Consider the following 15,160-nt stretch of genomic DNA (forward strand, 5'->3'; position numbering starts at 1 on the left):
GCTCGGCTCGGCCCGGCCCGGCGAGATTCGGCCAGACTCGGCCCGGCCCGGCGAGATTCGGCCAGACCCGACCCGGCCCGGCCCGGCGAGATTCGGCCAGACTCGGCTCGGCCGGGTCAGGCCCGGCCCGGCCCGGCCCGGCGGGATTCGGCCGACTCGGCGCGGCGGGCGGGAGGCGCGCCTCAGAACTCCCATTCGATGGGCTCCTCGCGGCTGGCGGCCTTCTCCAGGCGGTGGATGATGCTGTTCAAGTTCGCGGCCTTCTTCTTCCTCAGCGGGTTGTCTCGCGAGTCCCTGGCGCCCGCCGCCTCCGGGAGGCCGAAGAGGCTCTGCAGCGAGCTGGCCCTGCGGGCGGCCGCGGGCGCGCTGGTGCTTGGCAAAGCGGAACTCCTGTCGGCGCCGGCCCGGGCCCGGCACGGGCCCTCCCCGGGCGGGGCGGCTGAGGTAGCGGCGTCCTCCCCGGCCGCGGGCGCGGCGGCGGGGTTTGGCACGGGCCCCGGGCCGGCCGCGGGGCCCTCGCTGTCGGCGTCGTCCGGGGCCGGGGGCCCCGAGGGCGGCGGCTCCGCCCTCTCCGCCGGCTGCGGCGGTTCCTCCTGCTCCTCCGGGGCCACGGCCGCCTCGGCCGGCCCTCCCTGAGACTTGGCGGCGGCCGCGGGGCCGCCCGACTCCTCGGCGTCCGCGACGCCCGGGCCCTCGGCGGCCTCCACGCCGTCGCAGCTGTCGCCCTCCGAGCTGGGCGCCGCGCGGCCGCTCCGGGCCGACGGGGAGTCGCTGGCCCCGGCCTGGCCCTGGCTCCCGGCCTGAATCTCCTCGATGAACAGTTCTCTGCGGATCCGAGACCTGCGGGACAAAAGCAGGGCGCCGTGAGGTGGCCGCTGTGTCCTCGGGAGCCGGGGCCTCCTGCCCTCCCGGTGCCCACCCCTCTCTCCTCCGCGCTGCGTCTCACCGCCCCCCCCCCCCCCAGCCCGACAGCCCCCTGCGGCCCCCCGCCCACGGAGCGGAGCCCCTCACCCCCAAGTCACTGCCCACCGCACGGGCTAGGGTCCAGGGCAGGCCGCCCCAAATATCCCACAGTGGCATACTGATTATTTTGAATTAAAGTTACTTGAGAAGCAGCAATGCAAAAAGGGCACTTGGACCCTCTCTGTTCCCCCGGAAAGCAGGAAATAAGTTTCCCATGTGAAAAGTACCCTCCCTGCACCAGGAGACAGACATCCTTATCACCAGAGATGGGGAATTCAGGGGGAGAAGCCTGTATAAACAAACCTCAAACCTCCTGACTTTTTTACTAATTTACTACCGCAAGACCAACCTGTGCTTAGATTCATTACTAATTACGTGCCCAAACTTAAGTTTCTTTGTCCTGTCAAATCCTCACAAATTTATTTGTGTGAAAAGTATAAAACCTGCCTGCTTTGGTCATTTCTCTGAGCATCATTTTTATGATCTCCAGTATGTATATTAAATTGGGTTTTCTCCTGTTAATCTGTCTTGTGTTAATTTTATTATTCGTGCAGCCACAAGAACTCAAGAACAGTAAGGGAGAATCTTCTCCCTCCGCAATAGAGTCAGTGTTACTTATTTAATGGCACATCTCATCCATCTCCATCCCACCCCACCTCCAACGAGGCTGTGAACAGTGACGTCCCATTTACTCTTTGCACACTTCAGGCCTAGCATGATGCTTGGTATACGTTAATCAATGCTGACTGAATTAATAAGTGCAACTGCAGGATGAATGCTAACCACTGCTTCCTCATCAGGACTTTGTGAGAGAGAACCAATTATTAGTGCCCAAACTGAAAATCTTCCGCGTCCAGCTCTGAGCCACAGGCCCGGGGCTCTGGTCAAGGCTGAGGCAGAATTCCACCAAATTGTATGTTTTCAACTAGTTCCCTCTGAAAGGAGAAGACATGGGAAGGGTCACTTTTGATCAAGCAAGGAGGACAAATATGTACTCCATCACATCAAGTTTTAATTAAGCTGAGTTAGCCTATAGCAGAAAAGGTGCTCCAGAACTTTGTTGGGTCTGGAGCAAACAGCTACAGAGGGCCCTGGCCGTCCCTGTTCTGGAGCCCTGTTGACGTCAAGAGCAAGGGCTCTTGTTAAGTCTGTTTGTGCTCCAAAGTTTCTCCTCCCATCATGCTCACAGTACTAGGCTCAATCAGAAGTCACTCTAAGTGTTTCTTCCAAAGAGCTGAGAAAACCTCTGATAATGTGCAAACTGTTAGTGGACAAGCATCTTCAGGTGAATTAGCACCAAGCCCAGTGTCTTGCAGAAACAGGGCCTGCTGAAAGCCCTTGGGTTGGGCATGCATGGAAATATTTTCTGCAGTACATATAACACAATAAAGGTAATGTTTTTTGAGAGCCTACTACAAGCCAGGGCCTGTGCTGGACGCAGGGAGTGCTGGAGCCAGGGAGAACCTGGCTGTAGTTTAGGTCAGTGTCTCAGAACTCTGGTGGTGGTGATCTGCTACACAGTTATTTGCTCCCTGCATAGGGTGAGCTCTGATCCTTGTCCTGAAGATGATTCCTGACCCAGAGTTGCAGGGTGAGGTCCTGAAGCCCCCCAGAAGTTTCCAGGGATCACAGAAGACTTTCCTCCTTCCCTGAGGCATCCCTGGGAGCCTGTGAAATGGCAGCTCCTGTCAACAGGTTCCTGGGCACTAAGCTGGGAGGGCCAACGTGCTCTTTACTGGCTTTCAAGCCCCTTGGCAGCCGAGAATGCCAGTGGGGTGAACATCCACTCCCATCCCACCCTGGTTGGGGAGGTGGGAGGCTAGACGGGCAGCTAAGTGTTTAGTCCTAGCCAGGCCACAGGCCCCCCAAGTACTAACTCTGAGTCTCAGGGGCAGACTGGCCCAGAACAGAGCACAGGCTTTTTGGAACCAGGCAAATCTGGCTTTGTCACTTACTAGCTGTGAAACTTGAGTAAGTTCCTTAACCTTTTTGAGTTTCAGTTTTCTTATCTGAAAAATGTGGTGAACAGTATCTTCCTTGCAGACATGTTAAGATTAAATAAAACATTAATGTATAATATAGGACACAAAGTAGACCCCCCAGAAGGGAACGATTCTTACCAGCCAGCTGCCTTTTGAATGATAGATCCCTGTTGTAAGCACTAAGGCTGAGGTAGAAGAGCTCAGGGAAGGGACAGCTTCCTGCCTGGGGCTTGGTGTCTGGGCTGCCACACTCAGCAGCTCGGTTAACGAGCATAACCTTTCCCTGTAGAATGGGGCTGGCAGCACTGCACTCGACCACTGATCAGAGGATCTAATGAGATCATACTTCTGTGAAGCTCTTGGCTCAGTGCCTGGCATACATTATCGCTCAACTGATACGAGACATCATCTTTCTTAGTCTAGATTTGTCTCCATGTCCATGAGGAATACTGTCATCTGGTCTAGAAAGACCAGGTCCCAGGAGCAGATCTGGTTTTCAGACAAGTCACACAAGGTTCACAGGACACCATGGCTTTTAGGGCCCGGAACAGTTTCTACTGGGTGGACTTGTCCTTCCAGGAGGAGAGCGGGTGTCCTGTGGTATGTTCTCCTGGCATTCCTGGCCCCATTCCTAGGTGAATGGTCACTCTAAGATACTTCTAATTTCCTTAGGGTGAAAGCATACAAGGAAGTGAAGTTTTATGTTTTTGATGGGGGCAAAAACTGACCCAAGCATTATTCCCTGAGGGTTCCAGTGGGACAGGAGAAAATACAATCAACTTCTCCCATTTAACTCCTGCAGAGAGAATGCAAGAAACTGCCTTCTTGCTTAGGAATTAAACACACCCAGTGCATGTGTGTGAGTGCCACTGTGTGGCAGTCCTTGTATGAAGCTCTGTGGGGTATGCCAGGGTACGGTGGCCTGTGCTGAGCATTCAGTGAAGAGCTACAGCCAAGGAGAACAGCGCTCCCTCAGTTTGAATCTCTGCTCTGCACTTTACCTCCTGGGTGATCTTAGGCAAGTGACTTTAGTTCTTTGGGCTTTATGCTAAATCTGAATGACCTGGTGCTCACTTCCCATCTGTCCTACCTTGTGGCTTAGAAAATTCTTCTCTAGCTCAGTTCTTCTTTTAAGACCCTGTGCATCTCATACTTCTTCCAGGATATTTTTCCGGATTTCTGCAGCTGAAACTGATCTCTGCCCTTGGCTCTCTCATTTGACTTACTAGCCCGGCCTCTCTGTTGTGGAGTTGTTTTTGAAAGATAGTATTTATTGAGCATCTACTCTAGATCCAGACCTGAGCTCATTTACTAAGTTTTGAGGTCCTACTGCTATTCTTCCTCTCTCCTCTCCTCTCTCTATTTTTGCTAAGGATGTATAGTTGAATTTGTGCATGTTAAATGCACAAATGAGGCATCTCCACGATGACTAGCTGACCCCCATGTGACGGGCATTACCATGGTTGTCAGGAGGCCAGCAAGATGAGTGACAGCAGCTGAGAAACCTGGAGAGAGCATGCCTGGCCAGGAGGCAGTGACTGCCACTCAACTGAGGCCTGAGGCGGGAGCTGGGAAAAAAGGTGGCCCCAGCAGGGCCAGGGGAAATGCCTTTAGAGACGTTTTGTGTAACCAATAGCACCGTTACCCAGGTACTCAGTAATCTACAGCATCGTGTGCTCCTGTCCATAGTTAGAAACCTGCATTAAAATGGACATAACTTGCAGAAGACTCAAAAGAACATACTCAAATGCACCTTTGTGTCTAGAAAGTGAAAGCGGGGTTGCATAACACCTGCACCTCACCTGCAGTGAGCCTCCGCCCACATTTCCAGTCATTCTCCTTCAGTTCACTGGTCTATGACTCCAGAAGTTCCCTTCCAGGTAGAGGGAGCTCCATCATTTTTACTGCTGGCCCCGCTCTGCCTCTGTCTTCATCTGATCGGTAAATTTAGGATGGGTAAGCTGGTTGTGCTCAGCTCGTACCTTCTCTGTCCTTGTGGGAGCCAGCGCACACATGGGGAGTCCTGCCTGGGGCCAGTGCTGCCTTGATGGGTAAATTTGCCTGGTTCCAGGGGTCAAGTAGCAGGTCTGTTTGGCTCTCAAGCTAAGCTGCATCTACTAACTTAGTCTTTATCAGCAATAAAGGTGTCATTTTGGCTCCCATCTAATATTTTAAAATTTCCCAATTTTTTCAGAACCTAGGAGGTTTATTGGGCCCCTTCAGAAACTCCAGCAGAACCTACCAGATGACGCAGGGCCCAGTGAGAAACACAACTCTTCCCTCTGGCCCCTAGGACTGTCTATGATCTTCTATTGCCTGCCCCTTGTTTCAGGTGAGTAACTGCGAGCACCCCCACTCCCCTGGCTACACATGCGTACTTGTCAACTTGGTAGAACCAGGAGCACCGACCCCATTTTTATTGAGCCCTAGAGAAAATGATGTTCTGAGGAGAAACTGCAATCGCAATGGCCCCTTACAAGGAATTAGGCTGGAATCTCCATCAGGCCCCTGGGCATTCCTGGTTGCTAGCAGGAGGGAGTCCTGGTTAGTGCTGCGATCAACATTCATTATCTTTCAGTGGATTTCCATGATCTAATCCAGTCCCCTCAGTCTACTCTGTTCTGTAGGAGAGCACAGGGCCCCCCTGCTTAGGTGACTAAGTGACTCAGCCCCTCAGGGTTTTATGTTTTTCATCTATAAAATGCAGATAATACTACATCCCTATATAGTGTGAGGATTAAGTGATGCAGCGTTGGTTAAAACATTAGCTCAGTCTCTGGAGATCTAGTAGGTGCTCAATAAATCTTCATTAATTCATGAACTTTCCCGAAAGAAAGGTCTTAGACTATTTAATTTATTTAATTACAAAACTAATCAAACTAATCTGGAAAACAATACTGTGAAAGACCCTGAGAAAGCATCCAAAAATCACTAAGAAACATCCACTCCCAAGGAACCAGGAATGCCTACATTCTCCCTTATTTTTTGTTTTGGTAAGGAAGATTGGTGCTGAGCTAACATCTGTTGCTGATCTTCCTCTTTGTGCTTAAGGAAGATTGTCCCTGAGCTAACATCCATGCCAATCGTCCTCTATTTTGTATGTGGGATGCCACCTCAGCATGGCTTGATAAGCGATGTGTAGGTCTGGTCCGCGCCCGGGATTCAAACCTGTGAACCCTAGGCTGCCGAAGTGAAGCGCGTGAACTTAACCACTACACCACCAGCTGGCCCCACACTCTCCCTTATTAATGACGTAACGGAAAGGAGATTTTTTTTTTTTCTGGTCACAGCAGATGCGGATTGTCTCTAACTATGTGACCCTACATCTTTGGAGTTAAAAACTCCAATAAAACAACATAAAAAAACACCTAATTGATCAAACCACTGAGAACTGACCACATTCTCCGTCCCCAGTGTGCCAGGGCCAAGTCTCCAGGATTTCACTCCTTTGCACTGTTAACGGCCACACTCTGCAGCACAGAGCGGCCTCTTCCCGAGGGCTGAACGTGTGTTCTCTGCAGCCGTGACACCCCGGATGAGGGCAGGATCGTACCTGTAATTGTGGAACCAGTTGATGACAGTGCTGGTTTTCAAGTTGAGCTGGGTGGCGAGTTCTTCGATGGTTTTTGGTGACGGGTATGGCTTTTGCTGATATGCTCTTTTCAGAGCTTCTTTCTCTTCAGGAGCCAGCACCACTCGGGGCTTCTTCAGCTGGTGCTGGGGCTGGGGGCTGGCGCCCTGGCTGTAGTCAATGCCAACAGAGGGGGGCTCGCAGGGCTGGCTGTCGCTGACTGAGCTGTGCCGGCGCTTCATGTAGGCTGAGGGAGGGAGAGAAGTCAGACTGAGGGGCGGGCCCAGCTGGGAGATCCGGCCGAGCCCCTGACCTCCACGTACACGGTATACTATCAGCTTGCAATGACTTCTAAGTAGATCATGGCAGCTGGCTGTTCTGACCTGCTCTTCCAAGAGCATCTCAAAACACTTGGACTAGAACCATTCTGAAACCCAACACACACTCATCAAGGAGCTGCTCTGTGGTGATGTGAGGTCCTAGTCTGTCCCTGCACGACTAACGGTTTAGTGGGGGACACAGAGAAGCGTACAGAGAGACACTTCTCTGCGTCCCCAGTAGACCCCAGTAGAGTGCGATAAGGGAGGCAAGTGCAGGGTACCATGGAGTGGGGCACCGAGGGAGATGACTCAGCTCAGCCCGGGGAGGGGGCGGGGGAAGCTTCCCAGGAATTGTGATGTTTAAACCAAACCTTGAAGGACAAGGAGGGATTAACCAGGAAAAACAGGCAGAAGATGGTAGGAGGCTACTCCAGAAAGTGGGAACAGCATGTGCAAAGACACAGAGGCACGAAACAGCAAGGTTCAAGCATATTGCGTATATGTACGTGCGGCACGCAGAGGGGCAGTGGCTGTAGGAGGAGGTGTCAGACGTAAAGCTGGAGAGGGGGCAGAGCCAGGGTGGGCCACAGTTTGGACTTTATCTTGTGGGATAGAAATGAAAAGATCTGAATCAAGGGCATGATCTATCAGCTTTATGTTTCTGAAAGGCTGCTCTGGCTACAGTTTAGAGGATGGAGTGGAGGAGGAGGACTGGAAGGAAGGCATTCAGTTAGGAGGTAAGAATGACAAGGATCTGAACTAGGGCAGTAGTGATGGCATTGGAAAAGAGCAGCTGGATTGTGGAGATGTTAAGGGGTGGAATTGGCAGGACCTGGGGACTGATGAAATGAGGGACTTAGGAGAGGGGGGCTGAGGATGGTTCCCTGGTCTGAGGACTGGGGGATGAGGTGGGTGGTGGCGTCTGTGGGTTGGGCATCACAGAAGGAGCAGATTAAAGGGAGAAGATGATGGTTCATCTTGGAAATGTGGAGTTTGAGGGGTCTCTGGGTCATCCACATTGAGAGTTCTGTAGGCAGCTGGATAGACAGGTATTAAGCTCAGAAGAATGGTCTGGGCTAAAGAGAGGAATTTGGAACCACTGGAACAGAAATCGTAGTTGAAGTCAATGACGTTGATGAGAAAGAGAGGGCCGAGAACGGAATCCTGGAAAAGAGCCAGGGGCAGAGGACACTCCCAGGAAGCAGCAGCCTGGAAGGACACAGAGAGACGGGAGGAAAACCAGGAGACAATGGCGTAACAGAGGGATGAGTGAGGAGCGACGGTCAACGGCGTCAGGGCTGCAGAGGGAAGGTATGCAAGGACCCAGAACAGCCTTTGGATTTAGTGATTAGGAGACAACTGGAGACCTTGGTGAAGAGCCACAGTGGAGCTGTGGGAGCAGAAGCCAGACGGCAGCAGGTTTAACAGTGAATGGGAGGTGAGGATGTCAAGGTGGTGAGCATGAATTACTATTTAAGAAGACTAGCTGTAAAAGACAAGTGAGAGAGCAAAAGGCTTCGAGAAGGGAAATCCAGGGTTGAGGGCAGGTCTTTAAAGATGAGAGACAGCTGACGAGCTTTCTAAGCTTAGGGGAGAGAGATGACGGAGCTGATGATACAGGTGAGAGGGTGATCACTGGAGATGCAGGAGAATGGGTCCTGAACACGGGGAGGAGAGGGCAGAGAAGGAGGGAAGGTGGGTGACATACAGACAAGTTTATAGGGGCTGAGGCTGGGGGGAGCTGACGGCTTTTGTTTTCTTTATGAAGCAGGCAGGCAGAGAAAGGGGGTCTGAAGTGATGGGAAACAGGTGGTGGCAGATGGAGGCGAGGGGTGGCGAGGAGCACCGAGGACCCCACTGAAGCTGAAGCGGCACCAGCCCATGTATGTCTGGGATGTTCTGCAGCAGGTCCCAGACGCCAAGCAGGATGGGTGGAGAAAACGGGCAGGGCTCTCTTCAAGGTTGGCACTGCAGGGGGACGAGGAATGGAGAGATGTGTGAGAGACAGTATCATGGCCAAAGCGCATTGAAGTGACGGAGCATGGAGTCTGGGATGTCTGGGGAAGGAACCAAGGGCAGCAGAGGGCAAACTGATGGAAGAAAGCATGGGAGGGGATACCGAGGGGCTGGAGGCCCCCTGGGTAAGGCAGAGGGAACGGGGAGGCACGGAAAGATGGAAGGATGGCAGGATGGGATCAGTGAGTGGGGCACCTGAATGCAGGCTTTGAGAGGTAGAGTAGTTGTGGGTGATAACAAGATTTGGGGAACAGTCAAGAGTTAAGGAGGTCAAAGAACTTGAGGCTGGGGTGCTGGACAGCTCAGAGGGGTCTTAAAACCCCTTGAAGGAGGCACGACGTGGGCATGGAGGAAGGCAGTGATCCAGCGGCCACGGTCTTGAGACAAGGTAGAGAGTGAGCAGGAGGCTGGCAGATGACGGAGATGAGAAGGGGACTGAACGTGAAGGCGCTGTGATGAGGAGGCAGGTACTCAACCCAGGAGAGGAGGAGCAGTGGCTGGAGCAGGCTCAGGGCCCGGGGACACGAGGCCCGCCCTGGGAGGGGCGGCAGCAGACAGCAGACGGCACAGAGGCTGGGATGGGGCACCTGTGCTGTGAGTGTGTCTTTCTACTGTGGAATACGGGTTGGGGCAGCGGCAGGGAGTGGGCAGGCAACAACGCTCAGGGACTCGTGCGACTGTCGCTTGGGGATGTGCTGAGTGGACTACGAAGGACACGGGAGGTAACTCCTGGATTTCAAGTTCTCTCTGCTCCATCTGCGCTTTCTGTGCTTCATCTGGCCCTCTCGGTTGTTACGTGTCATTATTCCCCAACTACGCTTCACGTTAAAACCACTCGGACTTCTTGAGCAAGTGAATCATCCAGAGTGATCTTCCGAGCGGACTAGTTTGGAATGTGGTCTGAAAATTCTTTAAAGCTTCTTAAAACTGATAGAAGACTAGAAATAATACTATTCAATTCAAACAGCATGTCGCACCAGAGTGTGGTATCATCATCGTCAGCAGCAGTATCGGGCATTTCTCCTTTCATCCTGACAGTTATGCTGTGGGAGAGAGGCCATGATTGCCCCCGTTTACAGGTGAAGAAACTGAGGCTTAGAGAGGTTAAATGATTCACCTGAGGTCACACAGCCTGTGATTCACAGGTCACACATGTAAGTGACAGAACTGAGGCCTCACCTAAGTATGTTCTGGGCAGTGCTGCCTGCCCTGCCCTGCCACATGGGGGCCGCTCGCCCGCCTGGCCGCAGCATGGCCGCAGGGCCCGAGGCTGTGTCTGTGGAGCCACGGCAAGCAGGGAGCTGCACTTCAGCAGCACTGACGTGCGGGTCTCCAACGTCACAGGAGAAGACTATGGATCGTCAGGGTCCACCTGTAGCCTCCAGGAGACCATGAGCTAGCCAAGGCTGCATGCGTGCCTGCGTGCGTGTCCAGGTGCTTGTAACTGTGTGAACGGGTTGGGTCAAGGGCCGTCTCATGAAGGGAACAGAAAGCAGAAGGCCGACTAGTGTGGAGAAAGAAGGTTTACAAGGAAGGAGAGCAATGAAAGATTCACACTAAAGGGAGAAGCAGCAAAAGCTTTCTGGAAGAGAAGGAAGCACAGCATACCAGTCCTGCGGCCTGGACTACCTGGTACAGAATTTTTAATCTAAGTCAGACTGGAGCACAACTTATTTTCATCTATTTTAAAGGAATATAAATTCTTTAATAACTATCATTTACTGAGCACTCATATGCCGAGTGTTACACTAGGTACATTCTTTCTAATCCTCACAATCTGAAAAAGTTAGCATTATTATCCTCATGCTACAGATGCAGAAACTTAGGCTAAGGAGTGACTTAACTTGCCATTTTATGATTAGAACTAGGAAACAATTGAGAAGGCAAATCTTCTCCCTCCAAAATTAATATGATCGAGTCAGAGGCCAGAAAGAAATGAGCCTGGTCTGCCCAGCCAGCCCCCTCCCACTGGGCGAATGACCAGCAGTCTACGGAAACCACAGGAAGTGCTGTGCTCCGGGTCACCGCTGCTGTGTCTGACGGGTCAGGGGCCTTGGTCTCCCGCTGAGGCTGGTGAAGTCTCCTCTAGTGAGCGTCCCTAGTGAGCATCCTTACTAGGGAGAGAAGACAGTGGGGCCACAGCCACTTAGGGACCTTGGGGTGTGAGGATGGGCCTGGGCCCTGCTGACAATAACTCTTTTGTAACACAAGATGGCGCCCAGAGCCCGTGAGGAAAGAGGAATGGAGGCCTAGGAAGCCCCCAAAGATCTATTTGTGGGCGCTGAGGTCTTTTCTACTGGCCCAGGAGGAGAAACACAGCAGGGAGCGGGCGAGCCAGGGAGGCTGCTCAGGAGGTGGCCTTTGGGAGGGCTGGCCTGGCTGTTCAGAGCTGCTGCCAGCAGGGAGCTCCCCAGCGCCGGGAGCAGCAGCCCCCGCAAGCTCAAGAAGGGAGGGCAGCACCTTTTGACAGAGTGCAGACAACTTTAAAATTGCCTGCTGGGTGAGCACTGATAATTGTTGAAACTCAGTAATGGATATATTGGGTTCATGATACCATTCTCTCTACTTCTATGTTTGAAATTTCCCATACTAAAAAGTTTAAAAATTTTCGGGGGTGATGTGGCACCAGGCCTCTGGAGCTTGCAGCACTGTGGCTTGTGTCAGAGCCTTGGTCTGCACAGCTGAGGGCAGGCAGGAGCCCGCTGGAGGGGCACATGGTCCCAGTACAGCAGGCGCTCAGCACAGGCAGAACACACACCTGAGTGCACCAGCTTTGGAGTCTGGCAGCCCCGAGTGTGGATTCCTGCTCCCTACTTATGCCAACTGTTGAAATCAGGTAAGTTGTATAACGCCAGAGCCTTATCTTTCCCGGATAATGACATATATACTGGATGGAGCTGTGTGGATTGAGTGAAGTCTCAGCAGAGCATCTAGCATGTAGGAGGCACTCGGGAACGGGAAGTCCCTCTTGTTATACAAGGGCCAGCCCCACAGAGCTCCTGGAGGAGGCATCAGAGACTCTCGCTCCTTCTCAGAGCTCTAGTCCTTTCCCTGGTTGGGTGAGAAGTGATGCTCGGCTGGCTCCTGATGAATTTGGAGGCTATGAGCCTGGGCTCCATCCCACCCTGGCTGGGACGCGGGGATGAGGCCAGGCTCAGCCACATGGACGGTTGGGATGGCTGCTCTTAGCCGAGGGCCTCTGCAGAAGCTGATTAAAGAGGGCGTCACAGCCTCTCAAGGCCAGACTAGTAGCTGGTGCCCAGTCTCCACGTCTAAGGGATTCAGATTCAGCCACTGAGGGAGCTCACAGCACTGTAGGTGACCCAGGACTGTCCCCTCTGAGGGGAGGACTTGCTAACGAGGAGCAGCACATAGGAGTGCAGACCACGAGACAGAGTAGGTGTTACTTCCCACCACCAAGGAAATCCTTTAGGATTTCTCCTGCGTTGTAGCCTCCAGGGGGCAAGAAGAATGCTGATCAATGTTCGAGAGGGCTCCAGAAGCATTCAGAGAAAAGAGATGTGCTTAGCCTTCCAGGAGGCCGTATCCTCTACAGCCCATGGACTATAAAGTTACAGCAAGAGAGAGAAGGCTATTCTGGCAGGAGTTTGCTCTGCCATTTTCCAGGCTGGGGGACCTTAATGGAGCCAACTAACTTCTCTGAACCTGAGACTCCTAATCTACAAATGCATTTATTAACGATTTCTCCAATAAGGTAATATACAGAAGCCCCCGCACAGGGTACACGTGCACTAAATGTCCTACCCCACCCACCCAACAAAAGTCAACAAACAAATGAGCCGTCACCAAGCGCTGTGGTGTTCCCTTCTTGGTGGCCTTACTCTCCTTAAAGAAGACAAAGGGTACACTGACCGCCAGGGCAACTAACAGGAATTGTTACAGCGGTCCCCCAGTGCTAAAACGTCTTTGGGTTCAGGCTGCTGGGTAGAAAAAGCCAAAATCTTCCCAGTCTTCTTCGGTACTCATCTGCTGATGACTGTCAAAAAATCCTTTGCCCTGCCTTACAGTCCCTTGGTCACGGGTCAGTGTCCCTCCTCAGCTTTGGGTGAAGCTTTAGAAGAAACAGCGAGTTTATGAATGGAAAGCAATTGGCTGGGGCAGGTGGCGGGCGGTTACCTTTCTTTTCCATCCGTTTCATGTCCATCAGCTTCTCCACGTTGTTGGGGTCATTCAGCCACAGCTGCATCCGGACAAACGGCTCCCGTCCCTTCAGACTGAGCTTGTGCCAGGGTTTCGGGCGAGCAAGGAGGTCGGAGACAGAGCCTTGAGTGAGCCCTAAGATGGTCTCCCCGAATAAGCGCTGACCTAGAAAGAAAACAGAGAGAGATGTCCTTACTGAGACCCAGGGATCCGGAAGGACAAGTGTGTGTCAAGGCTGAACTCAGAGGTGGGGTTTAAAGGCGCCGAGTCTGGTCAGCTGGGTCCTGGCTGGGAGCCTGCACTTTGTAGAAGCGTTTCTTCAACCAGACTTGTGGCAAACTCCACTGGTGACGGAGTCAGTATTACTCCTGCATTCTGCTTATACACCATGTTTCTCTCAAAAAAGCCTTTGGGCTTTGGATGAACTGAGGCCTGGATAAGACCTGCAGCATTTATCAGAGGTGGTTAATCCCAAACCTGAGCTCAGGAGGTTAAGTAGCACACAGGGAGGAGACCTCTCTCGTACAAGCTCAAACCACAGGGCCGCCTGTGCCGGCTCCTTTCACGACTAGCAAGGTTATCAGGTCTTGCTGAGAAAACAGACCACTTGACCCAAGGTCACAGCAGGAAAAAGAAGGAGAAAGAGCTCCTCGGCTCTGTTTTTCTGAAAAGCAGGCCATTGGCAATTCTAAAGTCTGTTCCCGCAGTCTAAGCTGCATGCTGACTGGAGCTCAAAGTGGATCAAAACCCCTTCTTCGAGGCCTTTTCTCCAAGTCCGTGGTGAGCAGCCTGCTCCCCAGGCTGATCAGAGGGCATTTTGCTCTGGAGAGCGCAGTGGCATTAAGTCTGCAATGTTTGTCAGAGGCTTAAAAAGAACATTCCTCTTCTCTGAGAGCCATTCAGCTGTGGGTTAACGGGGGCCACCACTTTTAAAGGTACAAATGAGAATCAGGCCTGACCTGAACGACCTGATGGGAGAACTTAAATGAACAGGACTTATTAGGTGGCAGTGGAGGTTGGGATCAGAGGGGCAGTGTCTGGTACCATAAAGCGTAGGAAGCACGACACCGGGGCAGAGCGGCTCTCCCCTCGGTAGCAGGGTGCCCGTGGATGGCCGGCTATTCCCTCTCGGCTCATGTCCTCCATCTGTGAGCAGGAAACACTGCTGCCTGTGCTCACCCGGTAGTTGTGAGAAAATGGCGGAGCGGCGCCTTGTAAAAAGCAGGACTCCAAGTAAAAGTTTACTGCATGGAAAGCTCTAGATTTGAGGAATTAATTTTTAACTTAGAGATACATTTACTGATTTGTAAACTCCTGGTTTCTCTGCTTTTCAGACTCTTACTTTAGCCTGTAACGTCCCAAGTCCTTACTGGTTTTTTGTTATGGTTGTTTTCAATAAACTTTACCTAATTCTAATATGACAAATGAACCTCATTTCATTCCGTGGAGCTTCCTGTGTTCAGGAAAGGGATATATATGAACAGCCAGTTACCAGGTGCTTGGCCCGCCCAGCTGTACGGGGGGAAAATCAAGTGATTAGTTTTGGAAATTATTTGTATTACTCCTAGAGGTTTCACGGCAGTGGAACTCCTATTTTTGGGTCACAGACCCATTTGAGAACCTGAAGAAGCTAGAGACCCTCACCCAATAAAATGTAAACACACACATTCTGCATATGAGCACCCCAAGATCCCAGGTCAAGGTTAAGAGGATGTCTGGGTCTGGACCAAGGGTCATCTTTGCTGCCTAATTCAGCTGTCATTTGGCCCCCTCCATGTCCATTACTCCACTGAGACCCCAGTAGGGGAGGCAGTTTCTTTCCCGGAGAAGCTAAGATCAGTTCGAGCAACCATGAAGACTGCTGCTCCTCTCTAAGGCCAGGGGGACACTGAGAGGGAGCTTTTCTGGAAGTTCCTGCTCGAAGAGCAGGAAGTCATCTGTCTGAAGGTTTTCAGCCCTCAGGTCACTGATCCCTGCTCCACAGCTTCTGAGAACAGAGTTCCACAGGCCAGCAGGGTTCTGCTGTGGCTGCACATGAACTATGTCAGCTCCAACTCCAGCAGTGATGGAGACACAAAGGGGAAGGCCAAGCATGAGATTTTAACGTTCACAATCTCACGATCGTGATCTCACAACTTATCAGTTTG

The 15,160-nt window shown here is 52.2% G+C and overlaps 1 protein-coding gene across 11 annotated transcripts in view; it reads right to left on the minus strand.

Moving 5' to 3' along the window:
• CUX1 (cut like homeobox 1) overlaps positions 1–15,160 on the minus strand; it is a 375,717-nt gene that overhangs the window by 27,488 nt on the left and 333,069 nt on the right. For 8 of the 11 annotated variants that reach the window (XM_058569065.1, XM_058569069.1, XM_058569062.1 and 5 more), the window contains 3 exons: positions 12,990–13,178; positions 6,499–6,763; positions 115–840 (listed from right to left, as the gene is read on the minus strand). The exons of the other annotated variants lie outside the window; for them this stretch is intronic. In XM_058569065.1, coding sequence (XP_058425048.1) covers positions 183–840; positions 6,499–6,763; positions 12,990–13,178 — 1,112 coding nt within the window. In that variant the 3' untranslated portion in view covers positions 115–182. Of the gene's footprint in view, positions 1–114; positions 841–6,498; positions 6,764–12,989; positions 13,179–15,160 lie in introns of those variants that run through there. 11 annotated transcript variants of the gene reach the window in all.

This window comes from Diceros bicornis, chromosome 26 (assembly GCF_020826845.1).
Source record: "Diceros bicornis minor isolate mBicDic1 chromosome 26, mDicBic1.mat.cur, whole genome shotgun sequence".
Lineage (NCBI taxonomy): Eukaryota > Metazoa > Chordata > Mammalia > Perissodactyla > Rhinocerotidae > Diceros > Diceros bicornis.